Source organism: Martes martes (genome assembly GCF_963455335.1).
Source record: "Martes martes genome assembly, chromosome: 8".
Taxonomy (NCBI): domain Eukaryota; kingdom Metazoa; phylum Chordata; class Mammalia; order Carnivora; family Mustelidae; genus Martes; species Martes martes.
The window spans coordinates 87,344,789-87,363,878 of NC_137895.1; the positions used below are offsets into that span (position 1 = coordinate 87,344,789).

Genomic DNA, 19,090 nt, shown 5'->3' on the forward strand with positions numbered 1-19,090 from the left:
GCGTCTGTGGCCACAAGAGTAAAAGGCTGGGGCAAGTTGGTTCTGCAGAAAGTCAGTTGATGGGGTGTCTCCCCAGCCCACCCTGTGACTTGGTTCAGCCTTGCAGCTCTGTCCTCCGGGTGCAGGAACAAGGGCCTCTTCTCAGACCGATGTTCCCGGGGCAGGTCCTGCTCCCTCTATCCAGCCTTACGCTCCCCACGCAGAGTGTGATTCTGTCCTCCATGTCCTCCTGCTGTAAGGTGTGTGTGCGTGCGTGGGTGCGTGAGAGAGAGAACAAGTGAACGAGCAGAAGGACCCTCCCCATTCTCTCTTGTTCTGTGTGGCTCTTTTCTTATGCCCCCTCCCCAAGCCTCTTTCCCCAAGAGGGAGTTCTGGAAGACCATTCTTTGTTCTTGTCTTTGTACGCAGAGATTCTCTGTAATGAGAGCTTTACTCAGAGGACTGGGTTGCTGGAGGCTTAGGCATCATGAGAGTCGGGACTGCAGGGAGGGGCTTTCCCCCCTGGGTCCCTTTTCCATCCTGCCCCTCTGGGGTGTGACATCGCGGTCAGCTGCTCTGGCTGAAAGCTTGGTTTGGCAGAGGATCTCAGGAACCAGGCAATCTCTCTCAGGCTCAGAAGCTCACCTGGCACCCCCGCTTCTATTCTCTCTGCCACGTCCTGTCATCTTCTAGGCCCCACTTCAGGTCCCACCTCCTTTGTGATGTTCCACCTGCCATGAGCGGCCTCCCTCAGAAAGCCGAGAACATTCCCTTCACCTGACTGGTTGTCTTTCCCTCTCTTGCCTGGATCTCTCCTGCCTCTGTCCGGTGTCCCCAGGAGACCAGGTTCTTCAAGGGCGAGTTCCGTCCAGCTCTAGTGCGCTTGGCATCTAGATTAGGGCCTTGTTCTGGTGGGACCTCAGCACTTGCCCGTGAGTGAAGGCACCTCCTCGGGGACAGCTCCTGGGCATGGCACACGGTGGAAGGGTCAATCAATATTTGTGGACTAGATGAAGACACTCTCCAGATATTGGCCCTTCCTTCCCGTGTCCAGCCTATTCAATTGTGACAATGCTTCCTGCGGACCTAGTATGTGTTGGTTGCCATGAAGGCTACGGAAGTTGATAAGGCATTCTTTCTGCACCAAGGGGCTGTACAAGCCCCAGTGACGCGACTCTGAGAATGTAGGAAAGGCAGTAACAGGAAAGGCTGGAAGGGTTCACTCCACACGTCCTCACCCTGGAAAGATCAGCCAGGCATCCTCGTGGCCTCATGGAGGGAAACGTGTAATCTGCTGGGAGGATGGGTCCGTCGACTTTATGGGACACGGGACCCTTGGCGTCTCAGGAATGTGTATCTGCCCAAGCCCCCGCTTGCCCATGTGGGATAATGACGGCAGTGGACTCACAGGGTAGGAGGGGAATTAGGGGCTGAAGAACCGTGTCTAGGCCTGTGGGGTGGAAAAGGCAGCAAGGGGCAGGTTTACTGTGACACGGGGTCTCCTCCACATGCTTATTAAAGGAGACAAGTTTCAGCTTTCCTTCTCGGTCTGCCTAGCGGGAGATTCCCACGCTCATAAATGGCATTAATAACTTTCTCCCGCCTTTTATGTTGTTGGGAGGCCTGTCGTCTGCCCCATAAAAGGCAGGGGCATTGACAGGTCTCCAACGTGAGACCTGAGCGCTTCCATCCTCTCCGCCTTCCCCGCACTGCCCTGCACGGTGGAGGCATGGCGAGCCGTTCCTACCGTCTCAGCTCCGGCTCCGGGGTCAGGAACTTCAGCTCCTGCTCTGCGGTCATGTCCAAACCCTCGGCCCATAGCTGTGTGGGTGTCCTGGCCTCCCGCGGGGGCAGTCCTGGGGGGCCCGCCTACAGGCGCCTGGGGGGTTTCGGCAGCCGGAGCCTGTGTGCCGTGGGGTCCCCACGGATGGCGGTGAGCTGTGGATGGCCCTTGCGTGGAGGGAGCAGCTTCGGCTACCGGGTGGGGGGCCTCTTCGGGCCCAGCCTGCCCTGCATCACCAGTGTGTCTGTCAATGAGAGCCTCCTCACGCCCCTCAACCTGGAGATCGACCCCAATGCTCAGTGCGTGAAGCACGAGGAGAAGGAGCAGATCAAGAATCTTAACAACAAGTTTGCTGCCTTCATCGACAAGGTGGGTCTGCAGGCTGCGCCCTGGGGAAGTGCCATGGGAATGGGCAAGGGACTTGGAGTCCAGGGATGAGCTGGGTTCACTCTATGCCCCAGGCCTGCTACCCATCAGCAGGTGGCCTTGAGAGCATGACTGAATCGGGCTCTTGGTTTTTACGTGTCACCAGCAAAGTCAAATGCAATCGATAATGGGTGTGAAACCACCAGACAGAACAGGACATTTCATTGAAGCTGCTTCCCTGCCCAACAAGACCTGAGAGTGTGTCCGTGGCCCCATCTCTTGGATCTCAACCATCACACAGTGGTAGGCATGGGGGCATGTCTGCTAGGCTGGGGTCTGACCCGCCTCCTAGAGGAGATGCCGCCACCTCCAGGGTGGACGGGGAGCCAGGAAGAGGAGGAGCCAGAAGCTCATCTCCTGCTCCTTCCAGTGGGAACAGGGTAAGCAGGCTGTGAGTTCCCACGACTTCTGCCCTGGGCGCCCTTCCCCACCTAATACGGACACAGATTAAAGACAGTGACTTGAGAAACTTCAGGGGAAGCCCCAGGAGGGGCTATGGAATTGTGCTTTCCTGATGGTGCTCTCTCTGAGCCCACTTTCTGGTTGGATGCCTGGCTCTGGTTTCCTCTGACTCGGTGGTGCTCTGTCTGAGAGCCTCTCTGCGGGAGGGCAGCCACTGAAGTCTGGGGGAGGAAAGGCTCATCTTCTGGGGCTGAATGGTGTGCCTGTCTACGCCCAGGGACTTCATAGGTGGACGCACACAGGGTGATGGTGCGTGGGAGCTTTGCTCTCAGACAAATGCCGCCATCAGGAATGGGCATCTCTGTAAGCAGAGGGGCCCTACATCTATTCTTAACACACTGCCGGCTCTCCCCTGCCATCAGCACATCATGCAGGGTCTTCACTTCACAAGGACATGCACCAAGGATGTGGGGTGGTGGGGGGACTTGAAATCCAGCCCATGCTCTACTCACTGGGCTGTGTTCCCCGGCAGAAGGCTGCATCTGCCTGGAGCGGCCTCTTTGCCTAATTTGCTCAAAAGAATAGTGAGTGCCCTGAGCATGCACAGACATTTGCACAAGGCCTTCTGGGCAGCAGCACCCAGCTGTGCAGTCTCAGTTGTAAGCAGTCCGTTCCAGTCACACTCCCTCCCCAGGCTGGCTTTCCCTCCCCTGAGGTGGCCGACAGCCCCCCACCTTGTCATAATGAGCTCTGGGTATGCAAAGTGTATCGCCCAGGGTGGTTTAAGCCTGCGGAGCGGGCAAGCCAGAGAGTGGGTCTGCATGGGGCGACCCAGGGCAGGTGCCTTTGGTTAATTAGGGTTTGGTTTCTCTTCCCACAATAATAGGCAGTTGAGGGGTGCTTTCTTCCAGGTTTGTGCTCCCAGAAGATTAGGGCTTGGGAGGAGATCACCTAGTGTAGGGCTGGCAAGGGCATGGGGCCTGGTAGGACCCAAATGAAGCCAAGCTGAGATGCATGCCTGCTGGAGGGGGAGCCGCGGAGACCCACCTTCAGACCCACGCCCAGCACCACCTGAGCCTCTGGTCTGTTAAGGTCACAGAGATCCAGACTCTTGCCTGAAATTACTCAGTTATTAAATGTTGGCAATGAATTCAATTTCTATAAAACAGTTTGCTGGTCAGATAAAACACGTGGGCAGGGCAGAAAGGGCCTGGGGTCTCCCTGTGTGATCTTGCTGATGTACGGCTGCTGCCTCAGTTTACCGTGAAGCTCAGAGAGAAGGAGGCACAGGGACCTGGTGAGTGGCAGAGTCAGCCAGTGGGAGGTCTCCTAACTCCCGGTCCGGGGCCCCCGCAGTTGGGCTCTCACACCCTAGGATCAGAGTGAGGGAGAGTATGGTGGATGCATTTTTACATGCCCTAAGAATGCCCACAAACTAAGTAGCTTAAAACAACATGAATTTATTATCTCCTGAGGCCGACATCAAGCTGTTGGCCCTAGGGAAGACCTGTTTTCAGGGACATGCAGGCTTTTGGCAGAATTGAGTTCCACGTGATTGTAAGACTGAGGTCCCCATTCCCTTGCTGCTCGCTGCCAGAGCTGCTTCTGTTTCTAGAGGCCACTGGCATTCATTGGCTCAGGCCCTTTCTCCCTCCACCTCCAAAGCTGGTGACCGCAGTGGTGGCCATCTCAGGTTCTGAATCTCTCGTCCACCTCCTCCTTCCGTGACCCTCTCCACTCTCTGGTTCCTTGTCCACTTTAAAAAAGGTCCATTTGGTCCCTTGAGGCCATCTGGATAATTCCAGATCTCCTGATCTTCAACGCCATACCTAAATTCCACGTACGCGGTCCCTTTGGCCACGTAGCGAAACCTATTCCCAGGTTCCATGGATTAGGATGTGACCATCTTTGATTCTGCGCCCCCGCCCCCATCCTGGCCTGGGGTGTTTTTGCAGGATCAGATGTTACTTCATTCTGTGCAGAAAACCACATCACACTCCTCTACAGGGAGATGGGGATAGGGTGAGGGAACACAACTGGGGAGGAGCTGTGACCTGCGCTTCTAGGCTTTGCCAAATGATTTGGACTTTGGGGGAAGGTCACAGGCTGCTGCAGGTCAGGGGCTCTCCCCAAGGGCAGTGAGGGCTCCGGGATCCTGGGCTCCCCCTGAGTCTTTTTCCTCCCCGCTGGGTTGCAGGTGCGCTTCCTGGAGCAGCAGAACAAGCTGCTGGAGACCAAGTGGCAGTTCTACCAGGACCGCAAGTATTGTGAGAGCAACCTGGAGCCCCTGTTTGAGGGCTACATCGAGACACTGAGGCGGGAGGCTGAGTGCGTGGAGGCCGACAGCGGGAGGCTGGCCTCGGAGCTCAACCACGTGCAGGAGGTGATGGAGGGCTACAAGAAGAAGTGAGTGCGGCCTGGCTGGGGGTACTTATGGGTGTGGAGCAGGTTTTGGCCCCCCCCAACTACCCTGGAGGTGGAGATGGCTGAAGGTCAGGGTCATTTCAGGCGACCACTCAGATGGGTCTGTTTCCTCAGCCGACTCCATCTGGTCTCTGCTCCCGGCCCTTGTGGGCCCTGTCCTGGGGAGATTCAGAGAAAGGAATGATGAAACGGGAGGGTAGAGATCACGGGGCTGGAGGGAAGAACTTGGGAGCAGTCAGCACTAGGATGGGAAGAAAGGAAATGTCCCTGGGGAGATAGATATCTCAAAGATGATCTGGCCAATGCCATTCAAGGTATCTGATGAGCTCAGATAATTCCTTTATTTGCTCTGTAAATAAATCACTGGGCTCTTGTTCTGCAAGGCTCTGCAATACAAAGGTTCATGTAAATCTTTCATTTTAACCTGACTTGTTTGTTTTGTTTTGTTTTGTTTTACCTGGTTAAAATTCACGGGGTCACTGCTAATTTACCCCTCTACCTGGTAGATATGGACAGAGAGAAGGGCGATTCTGACATAATCAGTCCTGGTAATACTAACTGGAAGTAACTGCAGAGGCAGGCACAACTCTGTTTGCAGGTGGCAACGTCTGTCTCCCAGTCTCGGGGAGTGTGAGGGCCGGTAATTACACAGCTCAGAGTTTATAGAAGCCCAAATTACTCTGTCATTAAAAAGTTGTGGAAAGCGTGCCGTGAGAACTCTGGTTCTCCTGCTGGCTGGGCCAGGCTGCTACAGGAATGACCTCATGGGCAGGAGTAAGAGAATGTGCCAGCAGGAGGAGAGGGAGGTGGAAATGTCCCCCAGCAGTCTGGGCCCAGTGGGGTGCTTCTAGGATGTCAAGCCCTTGGATGTTGGGGGAGGGGAAGAGAACATTCCGGAGATGGCTTCAGGGAGCTTTATGTTTTGTACAATTTGGGGGCTGAAAGACCTCGCCCCCGGAGCATCTGTCTTCCATTCATTCCACAAATAAGTCCAGAGAAACTTCCTGCACACCAGTCATTTTAACCCAAGATGCAGAGAGATTCAATGACTTGCCTGAGTTTTGCAGCCACTTCAGTCCAAGCTTGGACCAGAAACCAGAGACTTGAGCTCCGTGTCCAGTATCTTCTTGGTGTGTTCCTTGTGACTGAAGAATAGAAGCCCAGAGAGGCCAAGCCTCTTCTCGCAAAGCATACAGCAAGTGAAGGGTAGAACCAAGGAGTCTTGAAATCCTCGGGCTCTCTGGCCAGCCCAAAGCCCTCCTCCTCAAGGGCCTTTCCACCTGTGCTGTGTCTCCTCAGGTATGAAGAGGAGGTGGCTCTCAGGACCACAGCCGAGAATGAGTTTGTGGTGCTGAAGAAGGTGAGTGACTCTTCCCACACGGGGAGGAGCGAAATCTTGGATGCTAGAGGCCAAGTTTGTATCAGTCTAGTGGTCATGGCCAGGCACTCGAGTCCCCTAATGGATGGAGGCCAGTTAGTCGGCAATGTCCCTGTGAGAGTGAAATTGATTTACAAGTGACCATGGGAGATGATCAGGGCATCTGCAGAGAGCCGGACAGCAGCACCATGAGGTCTCAGGCATGAGAGCCAGCTACTTGGGTGACGCCTGACCTGGGTGCCGAGGATGACCTGCTGGGGCATGTACTCAAGGCTCTGTGGCCACCACATGGTCATGCTCCATCGGCCAGTTTGGCTCAGTGGTAGCAGTCTGACATTTTGGGCTGCGATTCTAAGCTACCCAGTTCAGGAAGATTTCCAATCCTGGAGGAATCAGAAAAAAAGTCTGTAAGGGGTCAGATTTTTCTCCACTTCCTATTCCTAGTTGGTTCCACGGATGTTCCTGCGATGGGAGAAGAGTGGGCCACAACATGGCCTCGGGGCCCCCATAGAGTGCTGATGTCCAGGGGGCACTGAGCGACCTCGTGTTCCCTCCTTTCCCGTGTGTGTCCACCAGGACATAGACTGTGCCTACCTGCGCAAGGCTGACCTGGAGGCCAACGTGGAGGCGCTGAGAGAGGAGATGGGCTTCTTGCAGGCCCTCTACGAGGAGGTGAGTTTCTTCCCATCTCCAGAAGAGCAAGTGAGGGAGGAGAGGGTGAAGGGCTTTTTGGGTTGTGGCTTGTCTTGGCCCTTTGGCTCTAGAGAGGGTTGTCCATCCCTAACTCTTTTAGGGCCTAACCACCCTCTCCTTCTGTGACCAGAGGAGATTTCTCTTGCTCAGACCTCCTTGAAAAATGGAAATGGATGATGTCCTTCCTTTAAAATGATTCAAAAGACTATGTTTCGTTGTCTGTCTACACATTACAACATGAAGTAGAGATTTGAGAATATAGGTATAGGTATATAGAGATAATAATCTTATTAATTCAGGTAGTATGAAAACTTAATTAGAAAACCCATTATCTGGTTGATTACATTTATACAGACAGCTAGAGCTGATCTGGATAGTTGGGGCCCCAGGTGGAGTAACCCCCTTTGTCTCTATCCCCAGAAATTAGCCTCAGGCTTTAATGGAATTCCACCTTACTCTTGCCTTGAGGCCATGGTCCCGATTCCAGCCCTTTTCTCTTAAAATCCCCTCTGAAATTTTCCAGTTTACTTCCTGAAGCTTCAGATGGGGACTGTTTTTTACCTCCAGCGATGGGAATTGGAGGGGGATTTGGAGCTGAGGACACTGGTTGCTATCTCCCACAGGAAATCTACCTTCTTCAGTCACAAATCTCAGACACATCGGTGGTGGTCAAGATGGACAACAGCCGGGAGCTCAACATGGACTCGGTTGTGGCCGAGATCAAGGCTCAGTATGACGATGTTGCCAGCCGCAGCCGGGCCGAGGCTGAGTCCTGGTACCAAACCAAGGTGATCTGGAGGGCCAGGTTGCCCATTGGGCAGGGATGATAGCTGGAACCCAGAGCTTCCTGGGACAGGTGCCCATGCACTGAGAGGGGCCACAGCACCAACCCAAGCAGAGCAGGGGTGGGAGGTGGGACTGTGGAATAACAGAGAGTTCTTCCCAACATCCTTTCCCGCAATGTTGCAACCATTGGCTGTTTCTCAGTGTTGGTCCCCCAACCCACAGTGTGAGGAGATGAAAGCCACCGTGAGCCAGCAGGGTGAGAACCTCCGCAGAACCAAGGATGAGCTCAACGAGCTGAACCGCCTGATGCAGAGGCTCACAGCGGAGGTGGAGAACGCCAAGCAGCAGGTCAGGAGGCGCTGAGACCTCACCTGGTGTACCTGCTGCTTCTGATCTGCTCTCTGCTTCCCTCCTACCTGGACGGACTGCTGCTCTTTTTGGAGAGGCTTATAGTTTAACCACCTGCCTCTGAAGTTTGCACAAAACATTTTAGGGGGAGGGTTGGTCTGTCTGTCTTCTCTGAATTCTGCTCTTATTTCCCTTCTTCTCCCTTTACCATTTCTCTCCTTTAAACATAGACAACGTGGTCTAGGGCAGGTTGTGTTCTGCTGTCTCTCTCCCTGCCTCTCTGGATGGACTTGAGGTGCACAGACCTGAACTGATCCAACACCACTCTGTTCAAAGTGCCATTCACTACTACCATCTGTGCATCTCTGCAACTGAGCATGGTTTTTCCTTCATCTTCATTCTATTCTCCTCCATCCCCAGACTCATTCTCATGCAGCTAATATACATCCCTCTTGCACACATATATTTACATACACAGATACATATGCATCCTTCAAAATAAATTCATATAAACTTCTTCGTGTTTTAAATTTATATCGTGACATTATGCCATTAATCTCATCTGATTCATCCTGTTGCCAGTTCAAAGTCATTGACATCCATGCATGTTGCTCTAAATGATCTGTTTTATCTTTTCCGTGGCATTGAATGCATTAATATTCATAAACCAGAGTTTCCTGTTCATTCCCCTATGGATGTCCACTCTGTTGGCCTCCAAGTCTTTGCTATGCCACCAGTAGTATCATGAACATTTTTAATGTTTTTATACATGTGTACATGCTTCCATATACATCTCCATGAGAGATATCTTGAAGGTATAAAGCAAGAAATGGAATTGTTGAGTTGTAGGATATTCACTGAATTACTTCCCATAAGAACCCTCAGAGCCCTGTGCTCGCACACAGTCCCACTGTAGGCAGGTGGCAGCTTCGGCTCAAACTCGCTATGATCAGACCCCAATTCTTGTGGATCTAATAGGTGTAAACTAGTAACAAATTGTTTTTTAAATCTTCATTTCTCTGGTTAACTAGTGATGTCGAACGTCTCCTCACAGGCTTACTTACTCATTTGCATTTCCCATTCTAAGAACTGCCTAGTCTTACCATCTGCTCATTTTTGTATTGTGATTCCTGTCTTTTTTCTTGATAGTTTGCAGCAGTTCCTTGTCCACTACGTCTAGATGGTAACCCTTTGTCAGTTCTGCCTGTTGCAGCTCAGCTCCTCTCAGGCTTTCCCTTGTTTGTTTGCTTTCCTGAAAAGAAATCTTTAACCTGGATGTGGCCACACTCTTCAGCTCTTCCCTTAATGGTTTATACTTATGAAGGTTTGAGGTCATAGAGGTATCCTCTCGCATTCTTGTCTTCGACTAGTTTTATAGTTTTACCTCTCACATTTAGGTCTTTAACCTGTCTGAACTTTATTTTTTGTATATGCAAGGAGTAAGGTTTAGGTTAATTTGTTTCTATGGGTAGTAAGAGAATGGATCATGTAATCTGTTCCTTACCCACTGGTTTGTGATACTACCTCTGTCCCAACCCTGAGTTTTCACCCATCTGTGGCTCGATTTCTGTCTTCTCCCTTCTGTGTTGTGGTTCTTAAACACTGTAAGATGTATCACAATTAATTTATTGCTATTCATAGCTGAGGTGATAAAATATGAGAATGGTACTGGAAGTGAAATTAGAGAAGATTGGAAGTTATCCTTGCTTGCATGCTGATATGCTTTTAAAGAATATTTATTTCATTGTGGTAAAAACTCTTAATATGAGATCTACCCTCTTAGTGCATCTTTAGGTGTACAATACATGATTGTGGACAGTGTAGTACAGCGGATCTCTAGAACTCATTCATCCTGCTTAACTGAGACTTTGTGGCCGTTGATTAGTAACTCTGTATTCTCCTTCCTTCCGGTCCTTGGCAGCCACCATCCCACTGCTTGAGTCTATAAATTTGACTTTTTTATTTTAATCTAAATTTTAAAAAATTTTACTATTTTAGATACTTCATGTAAGTGGAATCAGGCAGTTTGTCTTTCTGCATCTGCCTTATTAGACTCAGCATAATGTATTCAAGGTTCATCCATGTTATGGTATATTGCAGAATTTCCTTTTTTAAAATAAAAGGCTGAGTAGCATTCCACTGCATGTTTATACCATGTTTTCTTTATCTCTTCATCTGTAGATAGACACTTAAGTTGTTCCCATGTCTTGGCTGTGGTGAATTGTGCTACAATGAACATGGGGATGTTAATATTTCTTCAAGATCCTGATTTTAATTATTTTGGATAAATACTCAGAAGTGGGATTGCTGGATCATAGGGCAGTTCTATTTCTAATTTGTTGAGGAACCTCCACACTGTTTCCCATAGTGGCTGCACCCTTTTGCATCCCCACCAACAGTTAGCGAGGGGTTCAGTTTCTCACATCCTCAATAACACTGACCTTGTTTTTTTGATAATAGCCCACCAGGCAGGTGTGAGATGATTCTCATGGTGGTGTTGATTTGCCGTTCCTTGAAAAGGATGTTGTTGAGCATTTTCTTCTGTACCTGCAAGACATTTATATGTCTTCTTCAGAGAAATATCTCTTTAAGTTCTTAGCCCATTTTGAAAATCCAATTATTAGGGTTGTTTTTGTTTTTGTTTTTACTACTGAGTTGTGGGAGTTCCTTCTGTTTTAAGTGGGGCAGAAGGGAGGAGCTGCAGTTAGTATGGTGGGTGGTTAGGTGGGTACTTCTTCCAGCATGCTGATCTCAGTGGGTCAGAGAATGGCCTATGAAAACCTGGGCTTGACACTAATTACTCGGGTAGCTTAGGGCAAGTCACAGCTTCTTTGAGTCTCAGTTTCTTCATCTGCATAATGGGAATAACCATGCCTGTTCTGACAAGCTCACAGAGAAACTGTAGGCGGGTAAGTTAGATCTGTGAAAGTACCTTGTAAACTAACAACGGTAAACAAATGTCAGATAGTATCACCACTTATTACCAGCCCTGTTCCATTGCTCCCTAACGGCTTACCAGGAACTTGAATTTTACAATTAAGTGGTACAAAAATGGAGCAAGAAAGCCCCAAAGCGCCATTATTTCCCTGTCTCATTAATTTGCAAGTTGACCATTTTGAATGGGGTTGACTGAGGCCATGGGGGACCCACCAGGATTCCCATAGCCTACAACCCCTTCTAAACCCTTCCCTCCTCTCTTCCCTGACAGCGCTGCAAGCTCGAGGGCTCTGTGGTGGAGGCGGAGCAGCAGGGTGAGGCGGCCCTCAGGGATGCCAAGTGCAAGCTGGTAGGGCTGGAGGAGGCCCTGCAGAAGGCCAAGCAGGACATGGCCTGCCTGCTCAAGGAGTACCAGGAGGTGATGAACTCCAAGCTGGGCCTGGATGTGGAGATCGCCACTTACCGCAAGCTGCTGGAGGGCGAGGAGAGCCGGTGAGGATGGGGCTCAGGGTCACTTCTCATCCCCACTGAGGGCTTGAAGACTGCCTTGCTCGGCTATAGTCCTCCAAGCAGAGAGCATTCAAACTGGGAAAGACTCAAGACAGACTCTAGAAATCATGGAGACCAGCCAATTCTCCAGTTTCAGATGGGGAAACTAAGGCCTAGAGAGGGGAAGGAACTTGTTCAAGTCACAGCTAGGTGGGGTCTGTGCTTACACCGATCTCCTGCTGGTTAGCGTTCCAGTGATCTTTGCCCTCTTACACGTCCCTCTGGCTGCACATCAAGCTTGTACCAAGACAACTGCTTTATCCCATTGGCTGAAAGGATGTTTCTGCAATCACATCTCAGTGGATTGCAAAAGCTGGAATCATTCTAATGGTTTGTTAAAGGTTATTTGATTTGGGGTACACAGGCAAGGAGCCCTGTAGTCCCATGTTCAGGACCAATAAATGGAAATGAGCAGCTCGGTGTCCTTACTAGCAGGGAAAGACAGGATTGGACATAAATCCATCCTTCAAGTGACCAGGGTTAGTGTCCCAGGGAGGCTAGAAGAGGAGGTAGAAGAGCTGAGGGGGTGGGAAAGGGACAGGAGACATCAGGCTGTGCTGACAGTTTGAGCCAAGATTCGGGGCACTGAAGTAAATAAGGGAGGAGCAATGTGGATTTACACCCGGGGTAGTGACGGGGCCCCTAGCCTAGAGGTGGCCACATCATTACGGCCTCCTAGTTAGGTCCTGTCCCTGGGAAGCAGGCTAGACTGGGGAAGTAGAATATAAAGGTTAAGATCACAGGCTGGGAGACAAACCACTTGGGTTCAAATCCCAGCTCTACCCCTTACTAACTCTGAACCCCTATGCTTCAACCTCCTAATCTGTAAAACAGATAATCATAAAACCCACCACTTTAAGCTGTTGGATTAAATGAGTTAATGTGCGCAGTAAGCACAAGTAGGAGCAGGTTACGATCAGAATAAGAATCTGTCTCTCCAGGTGGTCATGCAGGGCTGGACCATGGAGAGGTTCCTTATTAACCAGGTTAGCTTTAGAAATCTGATGTGTGTGACACCCAAGGCAGCTAGCACACTGCTGGATTTGTGCCACGCTTGACCAAAGCAGGTCATCTTTTCTCTCCATGTCCTCAGCCCACCAGAGTCTGCCTCCTCCTTTGTACACTTACGCCCCCAATCCACTCACCTACACTCAGTGAAGCACTGGGCATTTGCGCAGTGAAACTTACTTTCATTGTAATCATCATCATCGTTAGTGTATTAATAACCCCACCATATAACGAATGAGGCACTGTCTCCAACACATGAGATTTTAAAAGATGGTTTTAGTGTGTGGCATCTTGCCTATCGTGGCCATTGACCTTTTAACGGATCTTCTCTTCTTGGCATTTAACAAGTTTAATTGGACTACACGAGTAATTCTCATTGCAGAAAACAAGAAAATAAAAGCAACCATTATCACTCAACTTGGAGACAGCTGCTGCTAACAATGTGGTCCCATAGGCAGTATGATGGGTAGAATCTTCTGGAAGAGCACAGTTCCAAAGCTGTGGTAGAGTCAGAGTCACATGGCTGGAAAGTGAGCCCAAAGCATAGATGTCTAGAAGTGCTCCACGTCGGGCAGAAGGGCTCAGATTAGAGCTTTACTGGAGGGTCAGGTTTGAGGCTGGGGATTAACAAAGAGGGCAACATAGAGCAAAAAGTGCAGGTGGCCCTGAGGGAGGAGGGGGACCACTGCATTGATGTAAGTGTCCCACCATCAATGAGATGTTTCTAATGTTAATAGCAAACACAGTGGATTTACTGGGTGCCAGGCTCTATTTGTAGAGTGCTTGGCAATATAGAGCTTACCACAATCCTGGAAAGTGGGTACGATCATCTCTGTTTCAGAAATGAGGAGACTGAGGCACAGAAAACCTGGGTGACTTGTCCAAGGTCACCCAGCTAGTAAGTGGCTCAGCCAGATTTGTGCCCAAGAGTCCAGGCTCTTAACCACCATACCGTCCTGCCTCCCTCTGCATTTATCAAGTCAGGTGGATATTTGGGGTAGCATGTAAACTCATGGGATAAAAATGGATCTATTAGAAGAGAGGCAAGCTTTTTGGTACCTAGAGGTGGCCAGTTAGATAGTGGTTTTCCCATCTCTTACTTGGCCGTGCTGGAATTTCCAGCCAGGGGACAAGGAGGAAAACACTCACTGTAACCCATGTCCCCCTTTCAGTATACCAGCTTCCCAGGGGCAAGAACCAAACAAGGCATAAAGTGGCCTTTTAGGTCCTGCAACCTAACATTTCCCTGTCCTTTCGGAATCCCTGGGAGCAGGGACATTACTGATGCTCTCTACAGTGGGTAGGAAGCATGCTCCCAGCCCTTCAGCTCTGGTCCCCTTGCTCAGGATGGAGCAGAATAGACCCAATTGAGAAGGAGCAGGGAACTCCCTTCTAAATGTTCACTCTCTCTCTCTCCCCCCTGCAGCTTGTGTGAAGGCGTGGGCTCTGTCAATATCTGTAAGTTGGGTGTCTGTCATGGGCATTGTTCTTTTGGGTGTTAATATTGGGTTGCATCTAATGGGTGATTGAACCTCTGTCTGTGGGGCACTGGGTGGGGGAGAAGGGGGCTGAGGTTTCTGGGATCTGAACAAAGGGATGGTCGAGAATATTTGGCCCCTATGCGGACCCATTTGGAACATGCGTGAAACCTGAGCTAAGGATGGTGACAAGTTCTGCCCCACTAATTGTTTCTGCAAAAATAGTCCGAGTCTTTCAGTTACGCACAGAATGCTCCTCAAATGGCACAAGGTTTTGATAAGAAACATGAGATGTTTATTCTGATCATTTGGGGCCACTGCAGGCAACTCTTAAATCTTTACCTTTAATAATCCAATGTGTATGCAGTTCCTAGGCTAGGTGTCCGTTCTTCTCATCTTTGCAGCAACCATATTTCTAGATGATTCCTCCACTGTGACCATAAGTTTTTGCTCAAAGACTCTATAAACACATCTCAACATTAGTCTGGTTTAAGTAGAGTTAGGTGTCCCATTGGCTAAACACACTCCTTCCAGAAGCAGATTTGCCCAGAGGCAGATCCAGGGTTTGGATTTGCCTGGAGTTGTAAAGATTAATGTTGCTGGTCCCTCTGAAAGTGAGGAAAGTAAACCATTGGTTCCAAGAAATTCTGGGTCATGTCATGTTGGGTATGGAAGAGAATTCTGATTCAGTGTCTCCTTCCACAGGTGTGAGCCGTTCCCAGGGTGGCATGGTCTGTGGGGATCTCAGTGCCACTGTCTCTCGTGGCCTGGGGGGCATGGCCACCAGCAGTGCCCTCCTCTGTTCCCCTTCCGTAGTGGGGACCTGTTCCAGTGTCAGATCTGTGAGGTTTGCGTAAGAGGCGTGGGTCTGATGGGGGCAGGGGTGGGGACAGGAGGGAAAATCTTTGCTGTCTCAGATCTTAGTGTCAGCGTAGGAGTTTCCCCTAGCTGCAAACCCAGACTAACTCTCCAGTTTCCTCCTTACTGTGTTATGACTTACCCTTCAAGGGCAAACCCTGGGGATGGCACGACTGCCACCTCCATTGAGTGTCCCTTGCCGGTGGTCCAGCTTTTTGATAGAAGCTGCTCAGCCACTTTCTTCCCCAACTAGCTTCAGATTAGCAGACATTTACTAAGCATTGACCATGTGCAGGGCCCTCTGGGAAGGGAGCTGGGTCAGGGAATGGGGATGGGTGGGCAACCCCTGCTTTGCCCTCAGATATGGGGGGGTGTCACCTCAGCCCTTGAGGGCACAGCAGGGGAATGGACCAGGGGTCTGGGAGGCCCCTCACTGATCTGAGAGACTGTGCATTCCCCGAGTGTCTCCAGCTCTTCATATGTCCGGATGGATAGGCTGACTGAAGCTGATGGCTGAGGTGCTTATGGTTGGTGGTTGGGTTTTGTTTTTTGTTTTTGTTTTTGTTTTGTTTTGTTTTGTATTTGGATGATTCCTGTTATGGCTCCTTTTCTCTTTGGGTGTGTGTGATTAAATATTGATGACAAAAGTTTTCTCTTAGTAAACAAATGAATGCCTGCCTCCTCTGTGGTTTTCCCCAGCCCCCACCCCCCACCCTTCCCCAAGCCCTGACCGTCTCAATGCTTCTGCAAGTGTGGTCCATGGATCACCACCAAATCAGGGTCCCCAGGGGTGGGAGGCGGAGGGAACTTCTTAAATAGGCAGATCCTGGACTCCATCCAGAACTATCGAAGCAGAAGTTCCAGGGATGAACCCAGGAATCTGAGTTTAAACAAGCTCCCGTGTGATTCCTAGAGGAACTAAAGCTGAGAACCATTGGTTTATGTGGGCAGAGGCAACGGAGGGTCAGGTAATTCTGACTGTGGAACTGACTTCCTCTCTGACTCTCACAGAATCAGGTTCATCTCTTTGCATTTCTCCTTTGACTTTGCCAAAAGGTCAGAGCCAGTCTGGTCCCCCCACACCTGGGTGGGTTGGAGGCCAAGGTAGAAGAGGGTAGGGGACAGGAATCTGTATCCACAAGCACCTGCTAAGTGTCAGAGACACTGTGTGTGTATTTCATTCATTGTTCACAGCAGTGACATTATCGTCTTCACTTTATAGATAAGGAAGTCCAGGCCCAAAGAAGTTAAGTACCTTTACTGAGGTCACACAGCTAATCCAGCATTCCAACTGAGGTTTAGGGAATGCCAAAGTTCACATACTTTCCACTGTCTTACCCCAATTATTCCTTCAGACTAAACATCTTGGCTCATCAGACTGTCTCTGAAGGAGTGGTTCTAACTGACTGACCCTGCTTGCTAGTCAGACACTTCAGAATAAGACACGGAAGATGACACAAAGGAACCTTCTCGAACTATTGTAGAAACAACTCCCATAGTCTCAGCTCTCTAAGAATCTTGGACAGATCTTCTTATGGGACAGTTAATACAGGCCAATTATGCGTGACCCCAGAAATAAAACCCAGACTTCTGGTTGGAGGACATTTTCCCTGACGGCCTGGACAGGGCAATTGATTGGGGAACTCTGCCTCTGCCCTATTCCTGAACTGATAGTCCCCAAGAAGTCCCACCTGGGGAAATCTGTTTGGAGTCCCCTCTGAGGCAAGGGGTGTCCCCCTGCTGAGGTGGAGAGAGGGGTTTCTGATGGACAAGTTTCTTTCATTTGATTTATAGGAAGAACTCCACTTCTTCCACTTTATTTACTTTTTTTTTTTTTTGGATTAAAAAAAAAGATTCAAAAACAACCTAAATGGGTGGAAGCTATTTTGTCATGAGAATGCATATTTGATCTCAAGGCATAAGAAAAGCTATGAGCAGTTCTTCGGGCAATGCAGTCCTTCTGATGCTTTCAGAATGTGTCTGCAGTGGGGATATTATTCCCCTGTGACCCTGGGAGGACCAAGATCTTTCTTAGTATATTACTCCCCTAGTCTCTGCCTCCTGGCCTTAGAGGGTCCCACAGGAGTTGCATGCTGGGTACACCACAGTCTGGATCCCACCGAGTTTGAGTGGAGGTAAAACCAAGTCGAAGGGCCACTGGATCTGCTCTGAGGAGGGAAGGGAGACCCACTGGGCACCTGCTGCCCTACGGCAGAACAGGGGATGGAATGGGGGAGGGTCTGCCTTTCCTTTCTGATGGTGGTGTTGGAGGGTGTGGAGACACATTTTTGTGTCTCTAGTGTTTTCTTCATTTTTAATGCAAAAGCTCATCTTTGGGGCACTTAGTCCATTGAGCATCCAACTCTTGATTTCAGCTCAGGTTATGATCTCAGGGTCATGAGATCGAGGCCCGAGTTGGGCTCCATGCTGAGTGTGGAGCCTGCTTGATATTCTTTCCCTCCTTCTGCCCCTCCCTGGCCCCTGCCATTTGCTATTTCTCTCCTCTCTCAAAAAATCTCATCGTCTGTGCACTACCTTCACCTTACTCATTCCTTGGCTACCTATCTCCCACCACTCTTGTCCAATAGCACCAAGAGAGCAAGAGTGGGCACTTTGGAGAACCTTTTGTTTTTGAACAAAGTGGAAGTGGGCAGGGATTTCCAGGGGGCACAAAGGGCATCTGGTAACAGTCAGAGGAGGGGCAGGCAAGTGGTGTGAGGCATTTGAGAACTCAGCCACTCCCCAGTGCAAGTCCCCCTCACGTAAGAGAGCACAACCTTGTTCATGTGTCCTCACTGCTCTACCTTTCAATGAACAAAACTCTCAATACAACCTGTTCTTAATAGCCACGTTCCCAGAGAGTGTCAGTGGCTTGCATATGCAGACGGGGTAATCCCAGATTGCCATTTCTAGTGTCTTTGTCTATTCCAAAGAGCAATATGCTTTGCGATTTCCTTGCTCATGTGGTTAGTTTACATTTCTCACTGTGCTTGGTTCAGGTGAGTAATGCTACCCATCCGTGTTTCCTGGGATCCCAAAGATTGAAGCAGGGATGTTGGAAACACTGGGCGGGTTGAAGGGGCTGGGCTGGGAGTGGCTGTGTATGAGGATGGTCCAAGCGGAGGGTATTTGAGACTCGGTGAAGGGGAGCTTGTGGCCTCAGAGAAGAAAGAGAAGATGCCAATGCCTAACCTGATCTGGTTTTTTAAAAAAGGACTATAATCCATACTTCCCTCATCCTTTGGAGACCCTTGTATTTTGGGGGGCAGTGAATATTTGAATAAGGGTAGAATACAAGCAGAAGGTCTGATTTTTCTCTGATGGAGGTCTTATTTGGCATGTGGAGTTTCGAGGGAAAATGAGCCCAGGAAAGAGCTCTGGAATCACCCACATGGGCCAACTTTATTGTTTGGGTCATTTGCTCTAGAACTTACCTGATCTCTTGATTTCAGACCACTTGACTTCTCCTTAAAATTTTTGTTCTAATTAAACTTTAATTCTCCATTGTCCTTGGATTGTATCTTTTGCTTTGTGTGGAGAGTAGTTCTTGTATCAGGAGAGGGCCCTGGAACACCAGGGTCCTTTGAACTGGAAGAGATTGCACTGCATTTTCCCTGTTGGCAGCAGGGAGGACTGAGGAGGGGAGGTCTCATCCTTATAAGGCATCCATATGACACCTCAGCTTGGCCCAGTCCGTTGACTGGTCTTTGTGCACAAAGCATGGAAACTCATTAAAAACTTATTATTATCTCCCAGCCTGTGGCTCTTTGACTTTTCAGAGCATCATGTCCTATTTTGGGGGTACCAGATTTGGTGTCTTAGTTGTGCGTGGCCTAGACTCATGGCAACGTGTAGGTGTTTCCCCCACAGACTCACTCCAGCTACCCAGAACCACGGGAGGTAGCAGGGCTGAGGAAGGCTCAGCTCACAGACCCCCAGGTTGATGTAAAAAGTGTGAAGGCCACTTCCTGCCCCATGACTTACTGAGACATGGCAGAGTTCATGCTCAGGTTTTGATTTTCAGCCCCTGACTTTTAACCT

At 49.8% G+C, this 19,090-nt stretch overlaps 1 protein-coding gene across 2 annotated transcripts; it reads left to right on the top strand.

The window, feature by feature from the left end:
• The first annotated feature begins 1,611 nt into the window (after window positions 1-1,611).
• Window positions 1,612-18,797, top strand: LOC308347913 (keratin, type II cuticular Hb5-like). 2 transcript variants are annotated; one of them, XM_080811720.1, is made up of 9 exons: window positions 1,612-2,131; window positions 4,788-4,996; window positions 6,314-6,374; window positions 6,969-7,064; window positions 7,709-7,873; window positions 8,094-8,219; window positions 11,428-11,648; window positions 14,140-14,171; window positions 14,897-18,797. In XM_080811720.1, exons 1-9 carry the CDS (start codon window positions 1,709-1,711, stop codon window positions 15,046-15,048), a joined length of 1,485 nt encoding a protein of 494 aa, XP_080667846.1. In that variant the 5' UTR covers window positions 1,612-1,708; the 3' UTR covers window positions 15,049-18,797. The 2 variants fall into 2 exon arrangements, with proteins under 2 accessions (XP_080667846.1, XP_080667845.1); XM_080811719.1 differs by having other exon boundaries at window positions 1,652-2,131; window positions 8,073-8,219.
• Window positions 18,798-19,090: the final 293 nt, after the last annotated feature.